Source organism: Bison bison, unplaced genomic scaffold (genome assembly GCF_000754665.1).
Source record: "Bison bison bison isolate TAMUID 2011002044 unplaced genomic scaffold, Bison_UMD1.0 scf7180017864508, whole genome shotgun sequence".
Classification (NCBI taxonomy): Eukaryota; Metazoa; Chordata; class Mammalia; order Artiodactyla; family Bovidae; genus Bison; species Bison bison.
Window position 1 is genome coordinate 15,603,246 of NW_011495064.1, and position 14,117 is coordinate 15,617,362.

The window sequence follows — 14,117 nt, forward strand, 5'->3', positions numbered from 1 at the left end:
AACAGACGTTTCACTAAGTTGGCAAATAAGTGCATGAAAAATTTTCAACTTTTATCAGCCAACTCTGATGAGACAACATTATGCATAGAGTTCTAGTTTCTCCATATCCTCAGCAGCACTTGGTATTATTGTTTCCTTTTTTATTATTATTATAAAATGAAAAAAAGAGACAAATAGGAAGAATACTAAGTGCTAGTAAGAATGCAGAACAACTAAAATTCTCATGTATTGCTATTGAAAATGTAAAAGCTACATAGTGGAAAATAGCTGGGAAGTTTCTTCCAAAGTTACACAAGCACTTGTCGCATGGTTCAGCAGTTCCAGCACTAAATATTTACCCAAGTGAACTGAAAACTGACTTTTACATAAAAATTTGCATAATAATGTTTATAGTAGCTTTACTTATAATTGCCCAAGCAGAAAATAACCTACATGCCCTTCAGTAGTGACTAGATCCCGCTGCTGCTAAGTCACTTCAGTCGTGTCTGACTCTGTGCGACCCCATAGACGGCAGCCCACGAGGCTCCTCCGTCCCTGGGATTCTCCAGGCAAGAACACTGGAGTGGGTTGCCATTGCCTTCTCCAATGCAGGAAAGTGAAAAGTGAAAGTGAAGTCGCTGAGTCTTCTCCGACTCTTAGCGACCCCATGGACTGCGGCCCACCAGGCTCCTCCATCCATGGGATTTTCCAGGCAAGAGTACTGGAGTGGGGTGCCATTGCCTTCTCCGAGTGACTAGATCCTAGCTGTAAGAAAAAATAAGTGCTGATTACAAACTCAAATGTCAGAGAGGGTGAGAGAGATAATGTTATTACAAGAAGTAGAACAGGTGACCTCTGTGTCTTACTGGAGAGTATGTGCCTTGTCCAAAGAGCATAGGATCCGATCATGAAGCTCTAGCCAGTTGTTACCAAGTGCAGTTGTCAAGTCTGTAAGTTTTAAGAGAAATGAAAATCCTGTATTTTCATATGACATCTCCCAACTTCAAAATGCTGACAGCTCCTTCAAGGAAAAGAATCATTGTGAGGGGAGAGGGAAAGGAAGGAGACTTTTCATTATAGATTATTTTATAATTTGGACCATGTGAATACCTTACTCAAAAAATAAATGTAAACTATTAAGAACAAAATATTGGCCAACATTAAAAAACAAATTTTAAATAGTATGTAGATCAAATTCTGCCTATAAGTGACCAGTTTGCCAAATTGGCACAAAGGAATTGCCATCAAGAGGAGACGGTAAGCCTTCTAGCACAGAAGGTAGACTAATAGTCTGAGTAACTATCCAGAACCTCATAGAAGGGATTCTTGCATTGAGTAGAAGGTTGCAAAGCTTATCCCCTTACGTGGTGACAAGTGAGGCAGAGCCAAAAGGGAAATCATTTGCGGATGAAAACCAATCTCAGATTACAGGCACATAAAGCAAGGCTCCTATCCACCCATAACTACACAGAACTCAGCAGCCCCTGCTCTGGTCAACAGGAGGGATCTACACAGGTGTGGCTGGTCTACACAGGTAAGGGTCTACACAGGTAGACCTTTAGTGCTATTTTGAATTTGGTGAAAACGCCCCTTTACCCAGAAAGATTTACCCCATATGTATTGTGTCTGATGTCTCGAATTTCTTCATGTTAGACAAAACCTGTTCCCCAAATTTTCTTTCAAAATAAATGATACTTGAGGTGGAGATGGGACTGGGTGTGTGCTGCAATGTCCTAGTTAAGAGTCTAATGACACGACTGGCCACTAGCTTCTACAGGCGATCGATTAATGGGTGGTTTTCCTCCCAGACTTCAAAGAAGGATAGGTGCTGCTGCTGCTGCTGCTGCTAAGTCGCTTCAGTCGTGTCTGACTCTGTGCAACCCCATAGACGGCAGCCCCCAGGCTCCCCATCCCTGGGATTCTCCAGGCAAGAACACTGGAGTGGGTTGCCATTGCCTTCTCCAATGCATGAAAGTGAAAAGTGAAAGTGAAGTCGCTTAGTCGTGCCTGACTCTTAGAGACCCCATGGACTGCAGCCCACCAGGCTCCTCCGTCCATGGGATTTTTCAGGCAAGAGTACTGGAGTGGGGTGCCATTGCCTTCTCCAAGGACAGGTGCTACTTGGTAGGAAAGGAGTGAGTGTTGGGTTGAGACAGAGATGCTGACAAGATGGAGGGATCACAGAAAACAAGCTTAACCTACTGTATACATACACATGCACACACACACCTACATACACACGCACACTCACACACCACCATACACGCTACCATATAGCTATGCACTCAGACTCTAGGGCTTCAGTTCTGGGAATCCACCCTAGGGCCTCCCAACCTGACAGCCTTCCCCCAGCAAGGAACTCTCTCTTAAGCCCTCCCACTTCCCTTCTAAGTCCTGACTCCTGGTAGAAACTATTGGAAAATTTCAGGCAAAACAAATGATGGCTAATATTTCTGCAGTAAATAACCAGGTTGGATTACAGCTTAAACTGCTGGTATTCACAATACCTGGCAGCCGTTGAATCTGTAGGTCATGAACACCCAAGGTCTGCAGGTTTGTCACAGATGTGATATGCTGCTCGTCTTCTAGGGTAAGGGGACTGGCTTCCACTATGAGGGAATGAATGTTCTTACAGGTGCTGAGGACTGAACTGAGGCTTCCAGCCATTCCGACACATCTCTTAATGTGCAACCTGAGGCTTGTAGCTGAGCTGAATATTTTCTCCAGATATTTGATATCTTTCTTACTCAACTTGCAGAAATCCCGGAGTGTGACATCCAAGGTCTTAAACTCCTGCTTCCAGTTGAAGAACAAAGACACAGCCCTGCTGGGAATGTAGGTTCCTGAGAACTCTTGATCCTGGTTCCCGCTTATGTCTCTCACAGCTCCCCCATAGAAGTCCAGTTTAACGAAGTCCAGAGCACTTGCACAGTTAGGCAAGTCTTCAAAGAAGTCAAATAAGTAGTCAGGGATATTCTCTGAGTTGATATATAAGCTTTTACCACGAAAGAAATCTTCAAATTCTTTGCTCAGGCTAGATGTGGATATACTCTCATGGAATAAGTTGATTCCACACTCTGTAAAGGAATTGATGTTTATGGCTTTCAGAATTTCTTGCACAGTGGTGCTTTTCATATTTTGCATAGATTCCTGCCTCCAGAGAGGCCTCTTGGTGACGGAAAGTCCAAGGAGACTGCCATGTTGATACACTGATGACAAGTGTTTCAGAACAGTCCGGGTGGCTTCAGCAGATGAGCCACACGTGTACAGGAGCAAGTTGCTGTACTTGGATGTAATGTCTGAAATGGAAACCATTTTCTGCAGGTGACCATTCCCCTTGGTTACCTCCGCTGGTTCTCCAGACGTCAGTAAACTGCTGAGTCTGCGTCCTGCTGTGTACTCCTGGAATGACTGATGAAAGAATTTATACTTTGGCTTGAACCGTTGCGCTGTGTATTTACAGAGGAGTCCTGTTGTCAGCAGGACATCCTCGTTCACATTGGACAAGTCGTCTGGTTCGAAATCAAACCTGCGGGAGAACACACCCTCCAGAGCTAGGTCTCCACAGTGGTCCAAGCTCTGAGTGACTTCACTCGGAGCCAGCCCTTTACGTTTGTGCCTGTTTTTATTTATTAGCAGATCGTAGAAGGTGCAGAACAGTGTGGTTTGTGTGTGAGAGTGGAACTCACTTTTCCCCATCTGAATTGCACAAGTGATGACCACAAAAAGAGGGGTCTTCATCAGATTCCTCAGGCACCTGGATTTCTGAATTTGGAGCAACAAGCCTTCAGCGAACTCCTTTCTCAGCACTTCCTGGATGAGAGCCTGGGCACTGCTCTCAGTCATATCCCCCACCTCGGCAATCAGTGCCCCAAACTGCCGGATGTGCCTCAGGCTCTCTGTGGTGGTGGTGACGATAACCATATTCTTGAAGCGGTGGTTTTCCTTTATCAGGGCTTCAATTTCTGGGCAGTTCTGGGCCTTGAATTCATTGTAGCCATCAAGCAGAAAAAGAACCCTTTGCCGTAACTTCAGCATCCTGGCCATGAAAGTCTGCTTACTGATCACATCAGGTATATCCAGGAGTTGGTCAGACAGGGTTTCGAAGAGTCCACCCTGGGCCCTGCTCAGACGAAGAAAGAAGACTAATTTGAACTTGGTGAGAGCCTGGCACTCTCCAGAGGCCCAGAGCATGGCGATTCGCTGCAGCAGAGTGGACTTCCCTTTGCCCGATTCCCCTTCGATGATGCAGGGGCTCTGAAGAGTGTCCAGCAGGCCGCTCAGGGTCAGCTGCTCCAGGCGGTGATGGTGTTGATCCTTCTTCCATAGCACCGGTTCTGTGAAGGTGCTTTTCAAATTAAACATGATGTCAATATCTTCACCCAGGGGATAGAAGTTGAGAAAAGATGGGCTCTGATAGAAGTACTTTAATTCCTGAGCCAAATCATCTAAGTCTTCTTCTGACATCTGATGAAAAAGACCTGTTAGAGAAGAGGTGAGGTTAAAAAGGACCCGGTTCTGTGTCTCCTCAGAACTTAGCGTTCAGGAGGAGGAAGGAAAGGGTGGTGCTGAGAATCTGACTTTAATTTCCTTCCCCAGTTCTGGACTGGCAGAAAGGGTTCCAGATATTTACTCCTGCTTTTCCCTGTTACCCTTTACCCTCATTCCCCTTCTGTTTCTTCATTTCCACCACCAAACTTTGTAGCAGCTGATTGGAAAGGAGAGGAGCCAGTGTTTGGGATAAGGAAAGTACATGAGTCTAGTGGGGAAATGGCTTAGAATGATGGCCTGGGGTGACGCCCAGCAAATCAAGAGTTAACCTTGATTAATATTTCATGAAAAGCAGAATCATGCTGCTTTAGTCAGTCAGGCTCTCTTTAGCATGGAGCTTGGATCAGAGTAGGTAGTCATGGGGCCACTTGTCCAAAGATGGTCCTCATCAGATTGAGGAATGTTGAAAACTACTACTGCATTGACTCCTCTTTTTTAGGGGTGTGGGCACTTGGCATGATGGATCTTAGTTCCCTGACCAGGGATTGAACCTGTGCCCCCTGCAGTGGAAGTGTGGAGTCTTAACCACTGAACTGCCAGGTGAGTCCTTGCTTTGACTACTTAAGTACCTTCATTATCCAGTTTGATTCTGAAGTCAGACTATGCTAAATCATTTATTCCCTGACCTTGGAGTTTCTTATCTGGCTTCACCATCAAGTAATCTAGTGGGAGTGTTTTTCTTTTTCCTGAGAGTGTCTGAGCTTTTCCTGAATGTGGCCAAAGCTCACAGCCCAGGAATATGAAAAGGGACGAGAGCAGAGGCTCTGTCATGGGGATTATGGATCTTCTTCATGGTTTATTCTATTTGTAGAAAATATAAAAGCAAACTGATACTTACTTAGTCCATGCAATTCCTGAAACAGAGGATAGTTCCACTTTTCAAGGGATTTAAGAAAGAGGTTACAGGCTTCTGAACCTTTCTTCAAAATCATGTGAATGACCCCTCTTGCAGCGTCCTGCTCAAACTTCTCGCTGCAAATGACATTTACTTCTTCGTAATTCATAACATTCCATACAAATAGCTCATCCAAAATTTGCTTTATCACAGTCATTCCCATCCTTTGAATGAGAACTTGACTGTTCTCCTTTATGAAATTCACTGAGGGAGTAAGAGGAAATACACATATTTATTCATTTATACAAAATATGTATACTAGCATCATGTTGCCAGAGCATTAGGGTCATTTGTCCACCCACCACCACCTCCTTTGGACCTATCTTGAATTATGGGAATACTGAATGCTTGAATTCCAGGCCTTCAAGCAGAGCTCTGTAAAGCCCTTCATTCCTAACATCAGAGTCCTTGGTGAACAAGATGTTTTATTCTCTGATAACAAAGTAAAGTGAGTAATCTTGTCCTTGCTGTACAAGAGTAAGGTCAGAGGGGCAAGATGTTGGGCTTTCAAACAAGGAGACTGGCATACAATCTGCCAGTTGCTACCGTCTGTGTAACCTTGAGAAAGTGAAAGTGTTAGTTGATCAGTCAAGTCTGACTCTTTGTGACCTCATGGACTGTAGCCCGCCAGGCTCCTCTGTCCATGGAATTCTCCAGGCAAGAATACTGGAGTGGGTTGCCATTTCTTTTTCCAGGGAATCTTCCCAACCCAGGGATCAAACCCAGGTTTCCTGCATTGGCAGACAGATTCTTTACCATCTGAGCCAACAGGGAAGCCTTGGCAAGTTGCTAAGCCTCTCTGAGCCTGTTTCAGTGCTGTGCTGCTAACCATTGAAAACACTGCCTCTCTGAGGGTAAAGGCCCAAATTCATATATAACACATACCAATGTGCACATTATAAATATTTCCACTGTGGCCAATTTCAAGCTAACAATGGATGTCAGCTGGCTAGCATAAAGCATAAACATTCAGCAATCAGATCTCATAAAACAGTAAGAACCAGCTCCAGTATACCATTGGTTCCTTATCTGTACAATGGAGTTGAGAAGTTACTTATGAAGTTGTAGTGAGAATTCATGTATAGTATTTCATAGAAAGTAATAGCTCAATAAATGTTAGCTACTATTGTTAGCCGTTATTCTGTTGCCACCACTCAAAGGAGTAGCACATTTTATCTGAGGTGAAATTTGGTGTTTTCTGAAGAGTATCACTGCAAAACTCTCATCTCTCATGGTGAGGTTCTCTGGAAAAGCTGTCTCATGTCTGATTTGCCAAGATCTAACTCTCCCAGGCAGTCCCTGCCAGCTCTGAGAAATGTCTCTCTCAGACATTGTCTGCATTACTTTTCTCCCGGGCTAGGCAGCTCCTGCTTTTCAAATCTTTCTTGACAAATCCACATGGATATCTGCTCCCAAACACCCCAAGGCCTCTGATCTGAACTGCATCGTCGGGTGCTCAGACCTCCAGAGTCCCATCCAAGGTCCCCCTTGTCTCTGTCGCTGATCCCTACTGCTAACCTCAGCTGGAATGTCACCACATTTTCTGAGATGTACACATGTTCTATACTTGTTCTGTCCAGCAGTGGAGCCATTAGTCACATGTGGCTATTGAGCAGTTGAAGTGTGGCTTGTGTGACTGGATTTTAAATTTTATTTAATTTTTGTTTATTTAAATTCACATTTTAAATAGACATGTATGGCTACTTGCTACTAACTACATTGGACAGCATACTCTAGACATGGTCATCAAGGTGGAAAGAGTTACATTTTGGTTGCCACTTAGATCTACACAATGTTAGAGCAGGTGATGGCAGGGAACCAATATTTTAAAACCATCACTCTTTGTGGCTTATCTGTGGTTCTGCCATTTATCACAGGCCACCATATTTATAACTGAATTCTCCAAGTCACAGAATATATGATGGGAATTCCATATATAACTGATCGAAGGAAGGCATGAATTGATTTTTCTATTCAATACCACCCATATTTGAAAGCACACTATGTAACCAGGCAGATTTGATTTTTAGTATACTTACTTTTTCTGAATAAAAACTTCCCAGCTTTCTGTATCTAAAAGACAATATTATTTCCAAATGGAGAAATCCAATAATGACTCCAATATTATCCTCTTCTTTCTGTAAAATGGCTCCTCATTCTGTAAAACTAACAAGACAGAAACTATCAGGAGGCAACCCTTGTCACTGTCCTTTTTTTCCAACACCAAGAAGAACACGGATTACATAATGTTTGACATCTGTTTTTTTCATCTACTGAAGTTTTTGAGACCTTTCTGTACCAGTTAAGTATTAAACTGCTTCATTTATTTTTTTAAGATTTTTTGATGTGGACCATTTTTATAGTCTTTACTGAATTTGTTACAACACTGTTTCTGTTTTACGTTTTGGTTCTTTGGCCGAGGCATATGGGGTCTTAGCTCCCTGACCAGGGCTTGAACCCACACTCCCTGCCCTGGAAGGCAAAATCTTAACCACTGGATCTCCAGGGGAGTCCCAAAACTGCCTCGTTTTAAAAATCAATCCCATTGACATATGCTTTACAAGCAATAAAATATAAGGAACTTTCACAAATGTACACACCAAAGTTAATTTTACCCCAGTCAAGATTTAGAAAATTCCCATCAGTGCAGAAAGTTCCCTTGTGCCTCTTTATAGTCCCCATCAAAGCAACCACTGATCTGATTTCTTTAACTATAAATTACTTTTGCCCATTCTAGCATGTGTGTGTGTGTAGTGGGAATTCCTAATAATGTACTTTCACAGCCTTGAGAAATTTCACAGAAATAGCACCTGGAAATACAGCATATATTAAGAAACTGTGTTAATGATTATCTTTCATGTTTTTCTTAGAATAATTGCCTTGTTACAAACCCCAAGACCAGACCCAGAAGGGAGTATGACTGGGATTGTGAAAGCATGGACCTTGGAACACCGGGTCAGAGTCAGGCATGAACACTGCCTGCTGTTGCTGCTGCTAAGCCACTTCAGTCGTGTCCAACTCTGTGTGACCCCATAGACGGCAGCCCACCAGGCTCCCCCGTCCCTGGGATTCTCCAGGCAAGAACACTGGAGTGGATTGCCATTTCCTTCTCCAATGCATGAAAGTGAAAAGTGAAAGTGAAGTCGCTCAGTCGTGTCTGACTCTCAGCGACCCCATGGACTGCAACCTACCAGGTTCCTCCATCCATGGGATTTTCCAGGCAAGAGTACTGGAGTGGGGTGCCATTGCCTTCTCCGTGAATGCTGCCTACACACTTGCTAATTGTCCAAGACTAGCTGAGAAGGGGAAGGCCTGGGGTGGGAAAACAAGGAGATCTGGACTATGTCAGTGTAGTGTCTTGAGAAAGATAAGATCAAAGAAAGTCTTGTAGTCTGCAATTAGGAATAAAACCTGGACTCAGAGTGGACTCTGCACCTCAGTCCAATAGAGGCTGCAGGTTCCTTGACCCATTGCACCGGATTTCGTGTTCTGTCTTCATTCTCATCGCTTGCTACCAGACCATTAGGGCAACATGTGTGCTCAGTTGTGTCCAACTCTTTGTGACCCTATGGACTGTAGCCCACCTATGTCCTCTGTCTGTAGAATTTTACAGGCAAGAATACTAGAATGGGTGGCCATTTCCTCCTCCAGGGGATCTTCCCAACCCAAGGTTGGAACCCACATCTCCTGAGTCTGCTGCATTGGCAGGCAGACTCTTTTACCACTGAGCCACCTGGGAACCCCCTGCCTGTTCTGGAAATTCATGTAAATGGACAAATGTAGTGTTACTCTTGTGTCTGGCTCCTTTCACTTACTATTGTGCTGTTAAATTTTGCCTTATTGTTTGCAGATGTTGATAGTTCAGTCCTTTTTAAATGGCTGAGCGGTATTTCACTGTTGGAAAAGTTCCATTTACCTATTAGTTCTGTTGATAGACATTTGGTTTGTTTCCAGTTTTTCGGTGTCATGAATGAAGCTTCTATGCACATTCATGGACAAGTATCTTTATAAACATATGTTTCTATTTCCACAAAATATGGAAAATAAAAAATATGATTAGTACAATGGTTTGCCTTTTATTCTTCTGCATCTTTTGAAGAGCAAAACATTTTTGTTTTTATGAAGCCCAACTTACTAATTTTTTCTTCTTTGATTCATGTTTTTTGTGTCCTATCAACAAAAGCATTCATATACTGAGTTACAAAGATTTTCACCTATTTTCTTCTAGAGGTTTTGTAAGTTTAGATTTTATTTGGGTCCCATTCATTTATTTGTCTGCTTATTTTTGGCTGCATTGGGTCTTCGTTGGTGCTCCTAGGCTTTCCCTCGTTTTAACAAGTGGAGGCTGTGCTCTAGCTGTGATCCATGGGCTTCTTGGTGCAGTGGCTTCTCTTGCTGCGGCACATGGGCTCCAGAGCTTGTGGGCTCAGTAGTTGTGGTGCGTGGGCTTCGTTGCTCCACAGCACGTGTGATTTTATTTCCTGGACCAGGGATTGAACCTGTGTCTCCTACACTGGCAGACAGACTCTTAACTGCTAGACCACCAGGGAAATCCCCACTGATCCATTGTGAGATAATTTTCTTGGTTATGATGTGAGATAAGGAGTTGAGTTTCACTTTTTTTCCATTGGGGTATACAATGTTTCCATCATGACTGGTTGAGAAGAATATTTTTTACCCATTGAATTTGTGAATCTATTTCTGGACTCTATTCTGTTCCACTGATTTATGTCTGTCTTTATGCCAATATCACACTGTCTTGATTACTGTATCCTTAAAGTAACTCTCGAAATCAGGTAGTGTAAATTCTTCAATTTTTCTCTTTTTGAGAATTGTTTGCATTCCCATATTTATTTTATTTTGTTTTGTTTTATTTTTACCGTCCAAGTTAAGGCAGTTTATTACATAGCAAAAGCAATCAGAACAGAGAAACAGGAAATGATGGCGAACATTAATAGTGATGCAGCTCCTAAAGCACCTAAGGCCTAGAATCAAACCTCCTGTTTTCCAAGTTGTGGGTGCTATGGGGTGTCACAGTTCAACCCTTCTGCCTACATTTAGAGTTCCCTCTCTTCAGAGCCTGGTTTATTTCAGTTCTCTGCTGTTTCTTGTGTAACTTCTAGATCAAGAAAGTGTGAATAAGCTTTATATAAACACTTAAAATTTATTTCCTGGAAGCTCACCAGGCCAGACTTGTGAATCCTCCCTAGTCTGTGTAGTAGAAAACAAGTTATATAATTTCTATTTCTCAGGGCAGAAAGAGCTATGCAAGACACAGAACACTGGGACTGATGCCTGAAACCTTGGAATCATATTTTATTTATTTTTAAATATTATAATTTTATTGGAGTATAGTTCATTTTCAATGTTGTGTTAGTTTCAGGTCTACAGCTAAGTGATCCAGTTATACATATACACATATTCATTCTTTTTTAGATTCTTTCCTCATACAGTTTATCATAGAATATTGAGTAGAACCTACTGTGCTATGCGGTAGGTCCTTGTTGGTTATCTATCTTACATATAGTAGTGCGTGAATGTTTGGGACTTCCCTGGTGGTTCAGACAGTAAAGAATTGGCCTGCAATGTGGGAGACCTGAGTTTGATCCCTAGGTTGGGAAGGTCACTGGTGTGTATGTTCATCTCAAGCTCCTAATTTGTCCCTCCCTGCTAACCCGACATTTCCCTTTTGGAACCATAAGTTTGTCGTCATTATCTGTAAGTCTGTTTCTGTTTTGTAAATAAGTTCATTTGTATCTCTTTTTAAAAAATTAGATTCCACATATGGGTGGTATCTTATGATATTTGTCTTCTCTGTCTAACTTACTTCAATTACTCTGATAATCTCTAGATCCATTCATACTGCTTCAAATGACATCATTTCATTCTTTATGGCTGAATAATATTCCTAGGTTTAAGCAAACTAAATGTCCATCAACAGAGGAATGGATGGAGAAGTTGTAGTATATATACACAATGGAATATTACTCAGACATAAAAAAGAATGAAATTATGCTATTTGCTGCAACATGGACAGATTTAGAGATTATCTTGTCCCAAGGAAAGGAAGGAAGCTACTGTCATAAGCTACAATACTGCTGAAATTTGAGGACATGATGTTAACTGAAATAAACTAGTCATAAAAAATGCAAACTGTGTGTTTTAACTTACATGAAATGTCTAGAGTAGCCAAAACATTCATAGAAACAGGAAGTAGAATGGTGGTTGCCAGGAAATGTTGGGAGAATGGAAATGGGGCATTCTTGCTTAATGGAGACAATTTCAGTTTCGCAACATGCAAAAGTTCTGGAGATTCTACCACAGTGTGACTATACATAACTGCTACTGAACTGTACACTTAAAACTGCTTAAGATAGGGCAGTTCCCTGGCGGTCCAGTGGTCAAGACTCTGCTTCCACTGCAGAGGCATTGGTTCCAGGAACTAAGACCCTACAATCCATATGGCATGGCCAAAAAATAAATAAAATAAAATCCAATGTCTATTTTAAAAAAATGGTTAAGATGGTAGATATCATGATACATGTATTTTGCCACATTAAATTTAAAAAAAAGAAAATTGTCACTGAGTTTCCTTTTTGCCATTACTATCATTAATCCTGTCATATGACTATTATTAAAAATTAAATTATATAAAGGAGGGAGGTGTCTGAAATGATTTGTTTAAATGTCAAATATGTGACGAACACCCAGCTAAGATACAAATAGTCATGCTCTTAGGGCCAAACTTTTCATCACTGGACAAATAAATGAGATTAAAATGGAGCTTCCTAGATGACTCATGTATGGGACACCAGAGAACTGGACCCCAGTGCACCGGTGTGAGGTGCCAAGCATCTGCGGCTTTCAGAGGCAAGAGAAGCAAGAAAAGCTGTCAAAGGATGAAAGAGTGTCCTTGAGGACAATTTTTCAAACTGCTGAACTCATTAGCAGGTCATGATATCAACTGAGGGCAGGCAGACAGGTTGAAAACCACACTCACAGAAAACTAACCAATCTAATCACATGGACCACAGCCTTGTCTAACTCAATGAAACTATGAGCCATGCCATGTAGGGCCACCCAAGACGGATGGGTCATGGTGGAGAGTTCTGACAAAACGTGGTCCACTGGAGAAGGGAATGGCAAACCACTTCAGTATTCTTGCCTTGAGAACCCCATGAACAGTACGAAAAGGCAAAAAGACAGGACAGTGAAAGATGAACTCCCCAGGTTGGTAGGTGCCCAATATGCTACTGGAGATCAGTGGAGAAAAAACTCCAGAAAGAATAAAGGGATGGAGCCAAAGCAAAAACAACACCCAGTTGTGGATGTGACTGGTGATGGAAGCAAGGTCCAATGCTGTAAAGAGCAATATTGCATAGGAACCTGGAATGTCAGGTCCATGAATCAAGGCAAATTGGAAGTGTTCAAACAGGAGATGGCAAGAGTGAACATTGACATTTTAGGAATCAGTGAACTTAAATGGATGGGAATGGGTGAATTTAACTCAGATGACCATTATATTTACTACTGTGGGCAGGAATCCCTTAGAAGAAACGGAGTAGCCATCATGGTCAACAAAAGAATCCGAAATGCAGTACTGGGATGCAATCTCAAAAACAACAGAATGATCTCTGTTCATTCCCAAGGCAAACCATTCAATATCACGGTAATCCAAGTCGATGCCCTGATTGGTAATGCTGAAGAAGCTGAAGTTGAATGGTTCTATGAAGACCTACAAGACCTACTAGAACTGACACCCAAAAAAGTTGTCCTTTTCATTATAGGGGACTGGAATGCAAAAGTAGGAAGTCAAGAAACACCTGGAGACAATACAAGGGTTAGGAAACAGGTCAGAGAGAAAGAAACTGATGCCAAGAGATAGGTTAGCACGGGAGGTGTAAGTCAGTGAAGTTTGGGAAGTTGCTGGGGAGGATGGAGGAAGGGATGAAGTCCAGCAAAACAACAAAGTATCTGAAGAATGTAGCAGCTGGTGGGGCCTGAAGACCAGAAGTGACAAGTCTGGGACCAGCATGAGAAGTCTGGGCCTGGGGGAAAATGGCCCCACCTTGAGATGAAATGAGGACCTTGGGAAGGTAGAAATGTCTGCCCAGAGGTTAATTTCTAACAGGACAGCCCAGCAATCTGCGTCTAATTCTGATTATACCTGGGAATATGAGTATTATGAAATTGGACCAGTTTCCTTTGAAGGACTGAAGGCTCACAAATATTCCATTGTGATTGGATTTTGGGTTGGCCTTGCAGTCTTTGTGATTTTTATGTTTTTTGTGCTGACTCTGCTGACCAAGACAGGAGCCCCACACCAAGACAACGCAGAGTCTTCGGAGAAGAGATTCAGAATGAATAGCTTTGTGTCAGACTTTGGAAAGCCCCTGGAGCCAGATAAGGTGTTTTCTCGACAGGGCAATGAGGAATCCAGGTCCTTCTTTCACTGCTACATCAATGAAGTGGACCACTTGGAGAAGGCCAAAGCTTGTCTCCAGACCACGGCCCTCGACAGTGAAGTTCATCTCCAGGAAGCCATCAGATGCAGTGGGCGGCCAGAGGAGGAGCTGAACAGGCTCATGAAATTCGACATCCCCAACTTCGTCAACACGGACCAGAACTCCTTTGGAGAAGATGATCTCCTGATTTCTGAAACACCTATTGTTCTAGAAAATAAGCCAGTGGT

General features: G+C 42.5%; 1 protein-coding gene and 1 pseudogene across 1 annotated transcript in view; one reads left to right on the forward strand and one right to left on the reverse strand.

Moving 5' to 3' along the window:
* The window catches only part of NLRC4 (NLR family, CARD domain containing 4), a 52,398-nt gene that overhangs the window by 29,344 nt on the left and 8,937 nt on the right, over window positions 1–14,117 (reverse strand). The window contains exons 2-4 of the mRNA XM_010829817.1: window positions 7,465–7,591; window positions 5,369–5,629; window positions 2,487–4,460 (exon numbers count right to left, since the gene is read on the reverse strand). Coding sequence (XP_010828119.1) covers window positions 2,487–4,460; window positions 5,369–5,629; window position 7,465 — 2,236 coding nt within the window. The 5' untranslated portion in view covers window positions 7,466–7,591. The remainder of the gene's footprint in view (window positions 1–2,486; window positions 4,461–5,368; window positions 5,630–7,464; window positions 7,592–14,117) is intronic.
* LOC104981005 overlaps window positions 13,528–14,117 on the forward strand; it is a 28,954-nt pseudogene continuing 28,364 nt past the window's right edge.